The sequence below is a fragment of the Phocoena phocoena genome, chromosome 15 (assembly GCF_963924675.1).
Source record: "Phocoena phocoena chromosome 15, mPhoPho1.1, whole genome shotgun sequence".
NCBI classification, from domain to species: Eukaryota; Metazoa; Chordata; class Mammalia; order Artiodactyla; family Phocoenidae; genus Phocoena; species Phocoena phocoena.
In genome coordinates this window covers 9,802,013-9,819,560 of record NC_089233.1, presented here as the reverse complement: position 1 = coordinate 9,819,560, position 17,548 = coordinate 9,802,013, and the positions used below count along the sequence as shown (strand labels likewise).

The window sequence follows — 17,548 nt, the reverse complement described above, 5'->3', positions numbered from 1 at the left end:
GACCCTGAGACTCAGAGAGGCCAGGGCCTCACCCAAGGCCACACAGCAGAAATGGGGACTCAAACCCTTGGAGGGGGCCTGCCTCCCAGGCCTGGGCTCTGATGTGCTCTAGACTCAGAAGAAGAAGGGAAGGGTGGGCAACCTGCTCACAAAAGGACAAAGCAGAGCTCAAACCCACCATGCTTTGTGCGTGTCTGGCTCCTGGGCCCCACGCAGGGCCTCCTGTGCAAGCGGATGCCGGCAAGCCTGCCCATTTATACCTCAAGGTCTGGAGGCTGCCCCTCCTTCCTGCCAGACCAAGTATCAGGCAGGGAAGGACTCATCCTTTTCCTCCTCTACTCCAGAGGCTGACAGACTTCTCAAATACAGATGGGGACAGGAGGCAAGCAGACACTGCCATGCCCCTATCAGAGTTGCCTGTGTTTCTGGTCCTTTCCATGGGTAGCCAGTAGAGGGGCCACAGGGGCAGCGGCTCCACCAGCATCCTCTTTGTACCCAAGGCCAAGGAGCCTGGGGCCGCAGGCCTGGCTGCATGCTGTCTCAAGGCTGGAAGGACAGAGCTTCTGGGAGATGAGGAAGCCACACAACTCCAGGGCAGGGCTGACATACGAGCTCCAGCAGGCAGGTTCTCCCTCCGGGGCACTGGTAGTGGTGGGAAAGCATGTGATCAGCCAGGGCCTGGGGAGCCAGGACGGGCGTCCTAACTGAGGGGCAAGGGGCTCCCTCTCAGTTGTGAGCTGGGCTCCTGGGAAATCAGTGAGCTTTGCTACTGAACTTGATTAACAACCAGAGTGATCACACCCACGAATTGATGCTCTGTGCTAAGAGGCAGACATACATACAGTAGCTCATTGGACCCTCAGTTAACCCTGTGAAGTGATTCCATGATCCCATTTTACAGATGAGGAAACTGAGGCCTGGAGATATCAGGTGCTTTATCTAGGCCCCCCAGGCAGGAGGCAGCAGCACCAAGGTCCGGCCATCAGCCCCTGGCTCTTGGTGCAGGGCGCTTTCATTCGTCCAGGAAATGTGCACAAGGCACCCGCCATGCCAAGCCCTAAACTACAACCACCCCAATCTTGGACTCCTCTGCATGGACCTGTTTCCTAGACTCTGACCAAACCCTACAGTTCCCTTCGAGCAGGGAACAATCTCATCTTGTACTCCTTCCTGCAGAGGGATGTCTCCTTCTCCTTCTGTGGGACCCTGGGGGTGGGGGTGGGGGGTGTCCCCAAGGCTCTTCTCTTCCACCCCTGAGATCTCACAAGGTGGAGGCCACAGTGGCTGAGGGAGCAGACCCTGGAGCCCCGCCTCGGTCTCCTCACCTGCCCTCTGCCATGGGGCTGCTGTACAGTGATGGACACAAAGCCCTAGGGACGGTGCCTGGGCCACACAAGTGAACAAGTGCTGACCGTTCTTACTGGGATGAAAATGACTGATCCTCAAACTAAGGGATTAGAAAAAATTTAAAACCACAAAAGGATCAGGGGGCAGAAGAAGGGCTTCCAGCAAGTTCTGGTGACCTTGGACCCATGGCTCTGCCCCCACCACACACACCCCCCACCAGAGCAGCCGACCTCGTCCTGCTGTTCCCTGTGCCTGGGCTGAGCTCCGGGTCCCTGGTTCTCATCTAGGACAATCTGTTACAAGGAGCTTCTGCTGGGATCACAGCAGTACGGGGCCTGGGAACCCCGCTAGGTCAGGTGGGCCCGTTCCTTAAAAAAAAAAAAAAACCTGCTCCGAAAAGCAGCCACAGTGGGAGGAAGCCACAAGTTAGATGGTGTTCCAGGTCCCTCGTAACACTGCCCAAGCAGCCCGTGGGTCCTGCTGACAACGAGGGGTCAAGGTTATCATCATTAAAACAGCAGCTACCATTCATGAAGTGAGGCTACGTGCCCTCAATGGACTGGGTACTTTTTTTTATATATATATAAATTTATTTATTTTTTTTTTATTTTTGGCTGTGTTGGGTCTTCGTTGCTATGCACGGGCTTTCTCTAGTTGCGGCGAGCGGGGGCTACTCTTCGTTACGGAGCACGGGCTTCTCATTGTCGTGGCTTCTTTTGTTGTGGAGCATGGGCTCTGGGCATGCAGGCTTCAGTAGTTGTGGCAGGTGGGCTCAGTACTTGTGGCTTGCGAGCTCTAGAGCTCAGGCTCAGTAGTTGTGGTGCACGGGCTTAGCTGTTCCGCGGCAAGTGGGATCTTCCCGGGTCAGGGCTCAAACCCGTGTCCCTTGCATTGGCAGGCCGATTCTCAACCACTGCACCACCGGGGAAGCCCTGGACTGGGTACTTTTTCTGTATTATATTCTTATCTTGCAGGTTAGGAAACAGAGGTTATAAAACTTGCCCAAAGTTACCCAGGCAGGAGCCAGGCCCACCTGGTCTGGCTCAGAGCTTCCCTGTAAGGCAGGCATAGGAGGTGTCTAGCAGGTGTCAGTGCCCTTCCCATATCCGTTTCCAGAACACTACCTCGTGCTGTGATGTCTGCTTAACGGAATGGCCATGGCTCAGGTGAGACCCTGCCCTACCTGTTGTCTGTGCAGAGAGCATAGAGAAGGGTCCCAGGTCGAGGGGGACCCAGCGTGGCTATTCTTGGCAAGAAGCTGCCTACTCAGCTGTCCTCCCAGCTGTCCTGGCCCAGGCAGACCCCCAGGTAATCTCCTTTCTTCCCCACCCCTGCCCCTTCCAGAGGTCACAGGGCCCGGGGACCAGTTGTTTGAACAGCTGCTAAAATAAAATCCAGGTCACGAGCCTGGCGACCACACTTGGGTTTTCTGCTGCATTTTTCCTCTTTGGTGCTCCAGCCTCACAGGCACAAACCTTCACCCACTCCCCCGCTCACCCGGGGCAGCTTGCAGCCGCCTGAGCTGGGGAAAGTGTGGCAACCCCACTAGAGCCCCCTTCCCTCCAGGGAGCCGTTAGTAACGCACTGGCTGGGCCTGGCCGAGCCCCTTCCCATATCTGGGCCTCAGCTTCCCCATGGGGCAACAAAGGGCGAAGTCAGAAATTGCTAAGGTACTGGCCAGCACTGACATGCTACAAGCCCCACCTCTTCTCCCAGAGGAGGGGGTGTGTCATCAGAGCTAAGAGACCTGGCTGATGGGCTGAGCCTCTGGGGTGGTTCTGGAGGCTCCCTGAGGGCAGGGCCTGGGCCTCCCCGCCCTCCTAGTTCCCACATGGACCAGCAGCGGCTCGGCAAAGCCCCAAGAAAGCAAAGGGCAGCAACAGACTTAAACCTCACGCCAGCACCTGACCCTTCCCCAGACACCAGGCACAAGGGAATTGACTGCTGGTTTCAAGTTCAAAGTAGAACTTTGATAAAAAGGGCTAAAGGACATGGTGTGGAGTGACAGCAGCTGGTGGCCTGTTCCAACGTGGGCGGGGGGCGCTCAAGGCGGGGGTGGTGGGAGGTGCCCAGATGAGAGCGCATCCTCCCCTGCTTCCGCAAGGGCTTTGGTCCTGCCCTGCCTGGGAAGCGGAGACAGGCATTTTTCATACCTGCCGAATCTCAGCCACCAGGGACCCCATTCGTTGAGCACCCAGTGTCAAAGTGGGCCCAGCAAAGCGGTGGGGGGAACACCAGGACCGCAGCTACAACTCAGCCGGCCTTCTGCCTGGCAGGAAGGCACCAAGGTCCACGGGGCCCTGGGGTTGGGGAGAGAGGGCTCATTGCAAACAGAGTTGGGAGCACCTCCCAGAACCTCTGCCCTGACAGTCACAGGGCTCGTTCCCTCACCTCCTCAGAGCAGCCTTCCCTGACTGCTTCACCTAAAAGCGCACCCACTTGCAGCACCCTCTACTCACTTCATTCTTCAAGAGATTTACCCCGTCTTCACCTGTGTATGTCTGCCTCCAGACTGAAATGGAAGCTCACACGGGCTGTTTCCTCTCCAGCACCCAGCCTGGTTCCCCGCAGCAGGCCCTCCATGCAAGCTGCACTGCACTGCCGGCTCAGAACTGGGGCCCACACCGGCTCTGTGCTGGGTGCACGGAACAGTCAACAATCCGAGCTGCAGGACGTCGCTCCCATTTCTTCAGTCAAGGAATCTGAGGCTCACTCCAGGCAGTTTCCGGTTCACCTGGTCTCCCTTCCGCCTTTGTACCTCCCTGAGCCCTTCCCATTTTCCCTGTGTTTCCAGAGGAAAGCTAAGAACCCTCTTCTCCTTTTAGAAGCAAACCTCCATCCCGCTTTGGTCTTCCCTGGGACCCGCCTCCCCGCCACCTCTCTCCTCTCCCCGCGATGGCCCTCCGACAGAGGTCCGAGCCCACGGGTGGCATGAATACCTCCCTGGCCCACAAAACAGCTTCCCTCACCTCGCCCCCTCCTGCTGTCACCCATTCTCCTTCCCAGCAAACAAGCTTTTCTCTCTCTAAATGTTTCTTACATAGATCATTCATGTCCAGTGCAGAAAAATTTTTAAACATAGTTACTGATTAAAAAAATGAAAAGGACCTGGGCTTCCCTGGTGGCGCAGTGGTTGAGAGTCCGCCTGCCGATGCAGGGGACACGGGTTCGTGCCCCGGTCCGGGAAGATCCCACACGCCGCAGAGCGGCTGGGCCCGTGAGCCATGGCCATTGAGCCTGCGCTCCGCAACAGGAGAGGCCACAACAGTGAGAGGCCCGCGTACCACAAAAAAAAAAAAAAAAAAAAAGAAAAAAGAAAAAGAAAAGGATCTATAGTTCCATCATATAAACATAATCACAGTTAACATCTTGGTGTGTGTTTTTCCACGCTTTACCCTGTGCATGTAGGGGTGTGTGTGTGTGTGTGTGTGTGTGTGTGTGTGTGTGTATAGTACTTAAAAGTCAAAAACACAAGCCAGGCTGTAGTCACATATTACTCGGTCCTCTGCTCTTCCTGCAGTTGGTATTTTTCCATCCAGAGGTGTCTAGAAGGAAACGGTTCCATGCCCTAATAAAACTCTGCTTCCCAGTCCCTCTCTGACCCTCAGCTCCTGACCCCTCCCCGCTCTGGAAACTTCTCCTGCAAGGATGCCTCACTGCACTGCAGGGGGCCCTTCCCGGCCTTGTGGTGCCTGGCCCTGCTGTCCATGCTCCTCTCAAGGCTCCCTGTTCCTGTGACAGGACTGGGGCCTCCCCAGTCCTCCACCCTGGCCCACACTGGTGGTCCTCTCCGATGGGGTGGTCTCCATCCACTACCTCTCCACCTATATTCCAGCCAGTGCTGTGCTGGGAAAGGCTTAACTAGTTCTCCAAGAGAAAATAATAATAATAACCCTGATTTTGTAGCCTTTGCCAATTTCCACAGTGTAAATTCTCCCACCATGATCCATCTCAAGCTACCAGCATGATGCCACTGAACACAGAATTGGGAAGAGATTATATATAGTATTTCCAACGTAGAGTAAATAACCTCAAAGACACAGATGCTGGGGACTTCCCTGGTGGCGCAGTGGTTAAGAATCCGCCTGCCAATGCAGGGGACACGGGTTTGATCCCTGGTCCGGGAAGATCCCACATGCCATGGAGCAGCTAAGCCCGTACACCACAACTACTGAAGCCTGCACGCCTAGAGCCCATGCTCCGCAACAAGAGAAGCCACTGCAGTGAGAAGTCCGTGCACCTCAATGAAGAGTAGCCCCTGCTCACTGCAACTAGAGAAAGCCCATGGGAGCAACAAAGACCCAATGCAGCCATAAATAAATAAATAAATAACAGAACAAAACAAAAAGAACACAGATGCTACAAAATCTTACTAGTAGTAAATAGTAGCTTTTTTACCAGTAGTAAAATAGTAGTAGTAGTGGTATAAACACTACTAGGAGAACCACTAGAAGTCATGAGTTTTGAATATTTATTACCTATGTTTTTAATAGAATGTACTTAATTTTGGGCTTCCCTGGTGGCGCAGTGGTTGAGAGTCCACCTGCCGATGCAGGGGACACTGGTTCATGCCCCGGTCTGGGAAGATCCCACATGCCGCGAAGCGGCTGAGCCCATGAGCCATGGCCGCTGAGCCTGCGCGTCCGGAGCCTGTGCTCCGCAACGGGAGAGGCCACAACAGTGAGAGGCCCGCGTACCGCAAAAAAAAAAAAAAAAAAACCCACAAGAGGGGCCTTGGAGGGACCCACAGTGATGATATGACATGCACCAAGGAGCATGATGAAGTTGGCCCTTTGCCCCTGAAAGCCAGAGGGAAAAAAAGCGTATCTATAAACGTTCCATAGAACATAGTTCAACAAGATGTTAATAAGTATCATGAAAACAACACCTTAATCTCCAAATTCAAACAACTTGAGGAACAGGGGCTTAAGCAAAGTTAAGGTTACTTTGCTGCAGGACTTGTCAGAGCCTTTAATGTGCAAAAGAGCAGTGTGATGACTTAGGAAGGGCTATAAATAAGTTGACTACATAATTTATAATCCAAAACTAGACACGGTGGAGAGAAAAGAGGTGCTATTAATATAGTATCATGCCAAGACCACAAGCATAAACTAGGGCTGTCTCAGGCAGTACACGGTCACTCTGGCCTAAAATTATAGCATTTTTTTCTCTGTGTCGCCTAAGGAAACCCTGCCTGCCCATCAGGCCAGCTCCACCACCCCTCACTGGCACTGCCACCCCATGGAACTCCATTCTTCCCTGATTGGCACAGCCTGCCACCCAGGCTGCCAGGGTACACGTCTGCACCCCACCCAGAAGACAAGCCCTGGGAGGTGGGGTCCACACAGACCCCCTCTCCATCCCCGGGGCCCCAAAATGGGGCTGAAATATACCCTGGCCACGACCCTGACCCCCCCTCCTTGGTGGCCCCAATGCAACATACATAAATGCCCCACAAACCCCAAAGCAGCTTTCTGCTCTAAGATCCCGGCTCTCCTGGCAGGGACTCAACACCGAGGTCCAAAGGAAGGGATGGGGTCTCTAGAGCATTCCTCAAGGGCGCCAGCTTTCCCACCGTGAGCCCCCCAGCCCGGTCAGTCCCTTGACAGCACCCCGCCCATATGGTCTCTGGAAAGACCCCTCCCAACCCACTCTGACCAAGGCAGGGCCCGCCCCCTGTGGCCACCACAGGCCCGGCATCTCCCCTGCTACGCCGTCTCCAGCCATCCATCCCCGCAGAAGGGACCCTCTACCAGGCCGTTCCGGGGCGGGCCCCAGTCCCAAGGATTGCTCAGCGTCCTTCCTGAGCCAAAGGGAACTCAGAAGCCCCCTTCTGTTCCCCTTACTCCCAAACCAGGGGGAAAGAGCCCCTACCCAGCAGACTCAGCTGAGGCCCCAGGGAGAAAAAGATGCGGGAGGCTTACCCTGGAAGGAGCAGAGCCAGCTTCCCATGGAGAAACCCTGCTACAGCCACGCCAGCCACGGCAGGCAGGCAGGCGGGCGGGCGCTGGCAGCTGGGCCCCTGCTCCCCCCAGCTCCCCCCCCACCGCCCCCATTCCCGATCGATTCTGGGCGTCGTCAGGAACATTAGGAGGCTGCCCTGCCCCCCGCCCATCCGCAGCCCAGCCACAGAAAAGCTCAGCTTGGCTTTCCCCATCCTGATGCCATTAAAAAGTTTAGGATGTGGTCAGAGGAGGAGAGCAGGAGAGCTGACCTTGAAGGGGGTGAGTGCCGCCTGGAGCCAGGGCTAGCTCTGCAGGAGCAAGGGCTGGCAGCTGGTCCGGTTCTGCCCAGGTTTGCGCAGCATCTGGGACAGGTCAGTTAAAACGGGGATGAAGCCACCTACCCTCGTAGGGAGCATGGGGATCAAGGTGAAAGACACTAACCTCCGCGGGTGGAGTGGAGTGGGGTCAGTGTCTAGGACTAGAGGCCAGCTGTGAAGCTCTGTGGGACACCCCACCCCGGGCACGTCAGGCTGGCTTCCATGTCTGGAGCACCCACAGGGTGTGGGAGCACCCGGGCCCCAGCTCAATAAGCCAGAACTTCAAAGCTCTGGGCCCCTTGGGGGAGATCAACATATAGGAAGTGGACCCTGCCCCAAGTGGCCCGCTGCTTTTCTGAGGGGGACGCCCATGCACACGTGTCCTCGACCTCCTGTGTCCTGGGTCCCCCACGTGTGCAAAGGCCACAGGCACACTGGGGGATAGCCGTGACCAACCTAACGAGAACAGATGGCTCCTCCAGCCCCGCCCATCTAGCCGGTGCCTGAGCAGAGTGTAGCAGTGGACTCAGGAGTCCAGCCACCGCAGCTGCCTCAACCCTGGGGGCAGCAGGTACCAGCAGCCTGAACCAGCTTTACACCAAGCCCAGCCCTGCTACCCTCTGGCCCTGTAACTCTAAGCAACTCAGCTGAGACCTCCAAGCCTCAGTTCTGTCATCTTTCAAATGGACAGAAGAGCAGTTCTCTCACTCAGTTGTTAATGAGAAAGAAATGTGATAAGACACCTGCTGCAGGGCCGGCTTGTGACACACAAGTGTCAAACGCTGTCCCTCCTAGATGGGAAATCTCTGGGGCTGGACCACAGGGCAAGGGGTGGGAGAGGCCCTCCAAGGGTCCTCCTGCCCCAGTGGGGGGCAAGGGCAGAGGGACCTCACAGTGGCCTATGGTCTGTCCCTGTCCCTAGAGCCCTCCCCAGGTCCCTGCAGCCAGCCCTTCTTGTCCCAAGAGGGACACCCACGGCCTAGCCTGGCCCGCCCCCACCTGAGGCTCAGAAGCAGACCCCGGGAAGGACTAAGGGCTCCTATGCACAGCCTGCCGTGGTTCCTACGACTGCCCAGCAGTGTTGGACCTGCCCGGCCACCAGCGGCTGTTCCTGACCCAAATGGAAGGCCTAACCCCAGCAGCATCTTGGGCCACCAGCCCGGAGACCTGAGCTCCCCCAACATCTTCCTCAGGCCCAGGATAGGCTCCCAACCCCCAGGCGGCCTGGGTCACAGCTCCCCAACTCCCTTCCGGTCGCCACTCCTGCCCTGGCCCATTCACAACCCTCCCCAGGCCTCTCAAGCCGCTCTCCATCCATCCCCGTCCTTAGAGGTCTCAAGACTCAGGACTTTTGTAGCCACTACTGCCTCTGCCTGGATGCCCTTTCCCTGACCTTGCGGGTTCCTGCTTGCCACTAAGATCTTCACGCCAGTGTCACCTCCTGAGTGAGGACCCCCTCCTCCGCCCCGACTGCCTGATCTGAAGCAGCCTCCAGGGGGTCCATCCCATCTGGCTGGGCTGCCCCTGACCTAGAGGCCCCACCCAGGTTTTGGCCCACTGGCGGGTCCCAGACCGCCTTCCCGTGCACCTGCTTTGACCACCTCTGGGCCACCTGCTGGTATAAGAGACCCCCTCCCACGGCCCCTCTGGTCCTGCGGCTCTGGGAACCGACAAAGGCCGGGTGGGGCGGAGGCATCAGCCCAGGCCTGACCCTCTGCCCGGAGGCTGAGCTCATGCTTTGGGAGGCTGCCACTGCCCCGATTCCCAGAGCAACTGCCCCCCTCCAGCCACCACCAGGCTCCAGCCTCTGCCAGACCCTCTCTTGGTGCTCCAGCACCCACCTCCGGAGTCCCAGCCTCCCAGCCTCCCATGGGGGTGGGCGCCTCCAGCACTTCGGAGAGCTGATGGCCAGTTCCATGGGGTGGGTGAGGGAGCCTGTGGGCCAGGAATGGGGCCACCGTCCTCCCCTGCTGCTGCCACACATCCCGCCTCTGCTGGGACTCTTGTTATGAGACCTGGAGCAGGGACGAAAGCAGCTCTGGGCCGCAGAAACCTCCCTTCCCCTGTCACAGGGCTCCACTGCCCCGGCCAACTGCTCCCGGCTCTCTGCTCCCTCCCCCAGCCCGGGGGTCTGTCTCTCTCAGACCTGCAAAGGCAGCAGGTGTCAGAGCGGGAAGGAGGGCAGCACCAACCGCAGCTGCAGCCTTTTGCCGCCACCGCGTCCCTCGGCCGGGGGCGTGTCTCTGTGATCAATCGGGCATTCATGGAGCGTCACCTCCTCTCCCAGCACGGCACAGGAACAGCCCTGCGGGGTTGGGGTCCAGGCAGAGTCAGACCACCCAGGCCCCACCCTCAGCGGCCCCCAGACCACCGTGCGGTGTGACCAGGAGGCAATGAGCAGGCCACACAGTGTGGTCCATTCCCCTTCCCTCGAGAGACCAGGATGTAGCCATTCAAAATGATGGCAAAGAGGACACTGCCGTAGCACGGGGGCGGGGGGGCACTTCCCATAGAACGCAACCAAATGTGAAGCAGTAGGATGCAAGTCTGGATACAACCCATGACTTAACTGCTTGAAACAACAACATGTGAACAGGAAAAGACCAGAAGGAATATGTCACAGCGGTGGCTGTGATTAGGTTAAATGGAGGGGTAATGGGAGTTCCTTCTTTTATCACTCAAATTTTTCTGTAATGAGATTATGGAGGGATGAAAGGAAAAGAAATTACTCTTTAATGAGTCTTGTGCCTGCAGGCACTTCTCATTTATTAACTCACTTGATTCCCTGAGAGAAACGACATTATCCCATTTGTGGCTCAGAGAGGTTAAGTAATGCTTCCAAGGTCACACAGGAGGGACATTAGAGCTGGATCAGAGCCAGAACTCAGGCCCTCTGGATCAGAGAGGAGGCAATGAGGAAAGAATCCAGAAGGTGCTAGGGGCTCTCTCCAGTGGAGAAGAGGGTCAGGGCCAAGCCTGGCTGGAGCCCTTCTCCAGCCAGTGGGATATACAACTCCCACCTGCTCTAGACCACTAGGCCCACTTGGTGCCTCTGCCCATGCTCTGTCTCCAGGCCCCACATCGTCCTCCTCCTCCACACTTACATACACTCCCTCCTTCCTTAAGGCTGAGCTCACTCACACTTCCTCCAGGAAGTCTTCCCTGCAGCCCACCCATGGTGGTCAGCCCCTTCACCTCCCACAGCCCTGGAAGTGAGTACAAACATCTTCACCCGGGTGACCACATGCCTCCTCACCAGTCTCCCCAGCCCCGCTCTTAACCCCCGCAACCCGCCCTCTGCCTGGTGGCCTGAGGAATGCCAACACCACCAGACGACCTTTGCTAACATCCTCCAACAGCTTCCATCACACTTAAAACAAACCCAGTCCCCCTGCCCTTCACCACCTGCCTCTGCCGCCCTCCCCAACCTCATTTCACACTCCTCTTTACCCAGACCTGTCTTTCTCTTTTTTAACAAACAATCCATTCCTGCCTCAGGGTCCTTCCGTTACTTGTTCCCTCACCTGGAACAGCCTTTTCCCCTTGTTTCCCGTGCCCCCCCCCCCCCCCCCCCACCGCCTAGGTTCTTCTGAGGCTCAGAAATGAGGAAAGGAGGATTTGCCACCTTGAAAGGGGTTGTCTGGGCCTCCACACGAGCCTGTACCAGGCAGGGCAGTCCACGGGCCACATGACACATCTTCCTCACCTTTCCATGCTAGCTGTCTGGCTTTCCCAGGGACCTGGTTCTGTCAACTGCCCGTGCCTTTGGCTCAAACTTCACTTGACCCTACCCAGGGCCCAGATTGCCCAGTCTGGCCTGTGACTGGTTTTGCCTCTCCAAACTTCTATGCCAATCAGATGAGATGGACCCTGTCTTACCCTGCTGGCTGGAGTGTCGTCAAAGTGGGAATTTGTGCCAAAGATGTTCATCACAGCATTACTTACCAAAGTGAAAAATAAGAGGGCCTCCCTGGTGACGCAGTGGTTAAGAATCCACCTGCCAGTGCAGGCGACACGGGTTCGAGCCCTGGTCCGGGAAGATCCCACATGCTGGGAAGCAACTAAGCCCATGTGCCACAGCTACTGAGCCGGTGCTCTACAGCCCGTAAGCCATAACTACTGAGCCCACGTGCCACAACTACTGAAGCCCGCGCACCTAGAGCCCAAGCTCCGCAACAAGAGAAGCCACCGCAATGAGAAGCCCATGCACCGCAACCAAGAGTAGCCCCCGCTCGACGCAACCAGAGGGAAGCCCGCATGCAGCAAAGAAGACCCAATGCAGCCAAAAATAAAATAAATTTATAAAAAAATAAAAAAGCAGATTTTCAAGTTGTATATGCAGCATGATTGCAAAGATATATATTTTAAAAAAAAAGTGAAAGGATATAAACCAAAATAGTAAGAGTTACCTCTAGGGAAGATTATAGGCAATTTTACCCCTACATCAAACTTTCCAAATATTACAGAGTGGACTCTCTTACTTTTTATCACTAGAAAAAGCCAATAGCTAACAGCTGTCCTCAACCCATCTGCCTTCAGAGCTGGTGCATCCAGCCCAAGCACCTGGCCTTACCCCTGCCCTGCCAGGAACCCTCTGCCCACCAGCAGGAGGACTACAGGTTACACAAGTAAAGCTCAAAGGGCATAGGTCTGGGTGGTAGACAAGAAAGCTGATGGGAAGATGGGGATCATTTCAGACCCTGGAAGGGGAATGAGTGGGGGCAGGGAGGCTGGCAGAGGCTGGAGTTTGAATCGGGCTGTGTTTCCCAGGCTGAGTGACGTGGGCAAGTTGCCATGCCTCCCTGGGCCTCTATTTCCTCATCCCTAAGGGAAGCCAACAGTGGTACCGCCTCCCAAATTTGGAGGAGCGTGAAAAGGAACAATTGCACATAAAGCATGTGTCCCTGCCCGTTAATTTTCAAAGGGATGTGGTCAGACATCAAGAAGAACTTCTGGGAACCGCTGGCCTCCAGGCTGGTCAGGGAGCAGCCCAAGTTCCCTTGGCTCTTCCGGAAGAACCACTACCCACCCCCGCTCCACCCTTGGCCCTGCGCACCTTCCTTGGAGCCAGTGGCCGTCACAGTGGCAGAGGCCGAGGTTGATCCAGTGGACGTCCGGCCCATGGGACTTGAGTGCTTCCCCCCGCGGCCGGGGGGCTTCAGGCCGCTGGGCTTCTGCATGGTGGTGCCACTCGGTGGGCAGAGAAGGGTCTGTGCAGGTCACGTGCTCTCTGCCATCGTCACTCACCTGTGGGCAGAGAACAGGAGGGATCACATCACAACGTCACCAGATGGCAGAGCACCCCTGGCCCCGTGAGGCAGGGACCATGGTCATCCCCATTTTCTAGATAGGGAAACTGAGGTACAGGGAAGTGGCTGCAGGCGTGGGCCCAGCATGGCGGTGGCGCTGCCAGGACACGTGTTCCAGTCCGCCAGACTCTGGGTCGGGCACACTCTCTCTCTTACATCCGGGACCCAGGAGGTGAACATCGGGAGAAGCCGGCTCAGGGGTCTGCAGCACAGGCTGTATTAACCCCAGCAGCCCCTTAGCAGGACCGTGTAGCTCAGCACGGCCACCAACAGCTGAATGCAGCTGTCACCGCACAGCACTGGCCAGCAGATTCTGACATGCATGGGCAACCCAGTGGGTCACTCTCCAGTGGCCCCCAGACCCTGTAGGACCAGCCAACAGCTCACATCCCTCAATGCAGGCTGGACAAAGCAACATCTAGTTTAATCAACCAGCCTCACCACACAGGCCATACGCCAGCTTTGCGTTCACCATCCAGCACTCACCCACTCCACCCCAGGTGCGGGGACACACACACAGAGGAGCTTACACCTGCCTCAACCCCCTGCCAGGACGGACTCGCCGTGCCCTCAGCCTGCCCTCCCGCGATTACAGCTCCCTGCTTTCATGACTAAGCAGAGAAAGATGCGATGCATATGGCCAATAGGGCACTAGTGTTTGACAAAGGGGATTCCTGAGAGGGGAAGCCCCCAATCTCCATGGTGATCAGCTCAGGGTACCAGGTGACAGAAAGATGGGACTGGCTGCAGGGGAGTTGGGGGAGAGGCAGAAAGGACAGGCCCACATCCCCTACTCCCCCACTGTCTTGTGTGCACACCCTCTCCTCTACTAGGTATTCATGTAGGGCTCACCATAGGCCAGGCCCTGTCCTGCCCCAGAGCCGCAGGCAGGATGCGTCCTCCACCTAGGGGAGCACACTGTCCGGTGGGGAGAGGGGATGCAGAGCACAGCGGACAGACAGAGGATTTTGGGAGAAAGCATCACCCCCTCAGGACCTCGGGAACAGGGGACATTAGTGCCTTCTGGACATCAAACTCATGCAGTAGGGGATGCCGCACCCTTCGCCCGTCCAGCCGTATCCTCATCCCACTCATGGTCACAGAATATTATTCCTTTTTAGAGAACCCTTTTCTCCATTCTTGAGCCATATGACTTACATGAGCTGACCCCCAATCCCCACACCTAGAGTGGACACATGACCCAGGCCTGGCCAGAGCCCCATGGTTAGCTGAAGGAAGATCATGTGACCCAAGGAGCATCAGGGCCTGGACTCCGGCTGGAACCTTTAAGAAAAGGTGCTCTTCTTGTTCTGGGGCTGTCTAGGTGTGGGATGAAAGCCAGGAGCTGCAGGATTACTACACAGAAGAGACTGCCAGGGAACAATGCCAACACAGAGAAAGCAGAGCTAAGTCCCAGGATTTGGAGGGCCTGGATCCAGCTGAACCTGAAGCTGGTCACTTGAGCCCTTCACTTACATCAGCCAACAAATCCGGATACACACAGGCACTGTTAGGTCTTTTTGCCTAATTCTCTTTGAGGGACACTGTCACTTGCAACCAAAGAAGTTCTGACTAATACAGAGGCCAACCCACAATGCTCACAGCAGGAATATGTGTCCCCAGAAAGGCTCCCAAGCCAGCAGGATGAGCCAACAACACTATTACCGTCCTGGCATAGCCACGGGAAGGATCAGCTCCTCACACCGGGTGGTTAGACATAAGAGCAAAGGAAAATGAGTTCCTGCAAGGCACAAAGTAGTGGCACCTACATGCCCAGGTGCGCTGATGGGCGTATGAGGTATGCCAGCCTTGGCCTGCCCCCCAGAGTCCGCCAAATCCAACATTCTAATCCCCTGACCAACTCCCTGACACCCCAGGAATTCTGGGGCCCAGGAGTCACTCGCTGTCAGGCTTGGGTCAAGCTACAAATCATATATCTAATAAAGGTCATTTATTCACCAACATATGAAGAACCCTTACAACTTACTAATAAGACCTAATAAAAAAATGAACAGAAGATTTGAATACCCATTTCACCAATGAAGATACTAAACAGCAATAAGCACATGAAAAGATGACCTACATCATTAGTCACAAGGGCAATGTGGATCAAAACCACAATGCGGAAAAAAAAAAAAAACCACAATGCGATACCACTTCACGCAGATCAGGACGGCTAAAATCAGAAAAACCGACAATATCAAGTGCTGATCAGGATGTCGAGTAATCAGGACAGATTGTTGGTGGAAATGAAAACCGGTGCAACCCCACTGGAAACCAGTTTGGCAGTTGCTTAAAAAGTTAAATATAGGGGCTTCCCTGGTGGCACAGTGGTTGAGAATCTGCCTGCTAATGCAGGGGACACGGGTTCGAGCCCTGGTCTGGGAGGATCCCACATGCCGCGGAGCAACTAGGCCCGTGAGCCACAACTACTGAGCCTGTGCGTCTGGAGCCTGTGCTCCGCAGCAAGAGAGGCCGCCATAGTGAGAGGCCCGCACACCGTGATGAAGAGCGGCCCCCACTTGCCACAACTAGAGAAAGCCCTCGCACAGAAACAAAGATGCAACACAGCAAAAATAAATTAATTAATTAATAAACTACCCCCAACATCTTTAAAAAAAAAAAGTTAAATATATACCTACCAACCAATCACCCAAGCGAAATAAAAGCATATAACCATACAATCGTTTGTAAAACAAAAAAATAAATGTTCAGGGCTTCCCTGGTGGCGCAGTGGTTGAGAGTCCGCCTGCCGATGCAGGGGACACGGGTTCGTGCCCCGGTCTGGGAAGATCCCACATGCCGCGGAGCGGCTGGGCCCGTGAGCCATGGCCGCTGAGCCTGCGCGTCCGGAGCCTGTCCTCCGCAACGGGAGAGGCCACAACAGTGAGAGGTCCGCGTAACGCATAAAAAAAAAAAAATAAATAAATAAATAAATAAATGTTCATAGTGACCTTATTCACAATAGCCAAAACATGGAAACAACCCAAATGTCCATCAACTGGTGAATATATAAACACAAAGTTCATCTAGACAATAGTACACAGTTGTCCCTTGGTATCCTTGGGGAATTGGTTCAGGATCCCTGAGGTTACCCAAATCCGAGGATGCCCAAGTCCTTCATATAAAATGGTATAGTGCAGTCAGTCCTCCATATCTCCAAATGCAGAACCCAACTGTTGATATTTGCAACAATATGGATGAACCTCCAAAAACATTATACTAAGTGAAAGAAACCAGACCCAAAAGACTACATGTAGTTTGATTCCACTTATTTGAAATTTCAAAACTATAGACACAGAAAGCAGATCGGCGGTTGCCAGGGGTTGAGAGCAGGGACTGACTTCAAACAGGCATGAGAGAACTTTCTGGGTGGTAGAAATGTTCTAACACTGGATTGTGGTGATGGCTACACACCTGTATGTTTATACTAAAAGTCATCAAACTGTACACTTAGAATGGATAGATTTAATAATGTGTAAATTAGATCTCAACTTAAAAAAAAAAATTCTATAAAAAATGAAATCCCTGGGCTTCCCTGGTGGTGCAGTGGTTAAGAATCCCCCTGCCAATGCAGGTCACACAGGTTCGAGCCCTGGTCCGGAAAGATCCCACATGCTGCGGAGCCAACTAAGCCTATGCGCCACAACTACTGAGCCTGTGCTCTAGAGCCCGCGTGCCACACTACTGAAGCCCGCACTCCACAGCAAGAGAAGCCACCACAATGAGAAGCCCCCGCTCGCCACAACTAGAGAAAGCCTGCGTGCAGCAATGAAGACCCAACGCAGCCAAAAAAAAAGAAATCCCTGAAGGCTCCCCCTAGTACTGTGATGGGCTTCAAGGCCCTCCTCACCACCTCCAAGGCCCTCCCTCACCCACTCCACTCCAGTCACACTAGCTCACACTAAGCACACTCCAGCCTCAGGGCCTTTGCACATGCTGTTCCCTCTGCCTGGAATGCTTTTCCTTCAAATATCCAGTGTGTTGCTCATCTCCTCCAATTATCTGCTCCAACGTCCCCTTCGAAGATTACAACCCCTCTCCAGCCCTCCCCGGCTTTGTTTTTCTCTACTGCACAAGGAAAAGACTTGAGTCTGTTTACTGTGATATCCTCAGCACTGATGGGATGCCTGGTGCCTATAGGTGCTCAGGAAAACACTTGAATGGATGAATGATGCTGGCTTATGGGGATGAGAGGCCCAGGAGGCCCCCCTCACCTCCTCAGGGCCCAGCCCTCAGGACTGAGTGGCTTGTGGTGATCAGCCCAGCTGGCCGTCTGACACCACAGCTTTTCATGCAGCTGGTCTAGACTCCTCACTAGCCCATATGCCCTCTGAGACAGGGACCAGGCGTCATAACTGTGTCCGGCGTTGGAGGCTCCCCAACCAGCCTTGCTGCCGATGACCCTGCATTTCCTTACCACTCGCCTGACCGTCTCCCACCTCCCAGACTCTGCCTGTGCCTTTTCTCCCACCTGCTTCACTTCACCTATTCCAACCACATATGGAACACTTAGCTCGATGCCTCCTCCTCCAGGAAGTCTCCCAGGACCTTTGACCCAGAGGCCTCAGGATCACACACTGAATCAAGGAGAGAGGATACCGTTCTCCTACCTTCATCACGCCTCCTG

General features: G+C 55.2%; 1 protein-coding gene across 1 annotated transcript in view; it reads right to left on the bottom strand.

The window, feature by feature from the left end:
• Window positions 1-12,789, bottom strand: part of CLIP2 (CAP-Gly domain containing linker protein 2) — a 55,634-nt gene extending 42,845 nt beyond the window's left edge. Inside the window, exon 1 of the mRNA XM_065892651.1 lies at window positions 12,666-12,789. Within this exon, the coding sequence (XP_065748723.1) occupies window positions 12,666-12,789 (124 nt within the window). The remainder of the gene's footprint in view (window positions 1-12,665) is intronic.
• Between the last annotated feature and the right edge of the window lie 4,759 nt (window positions 12,790-17,548).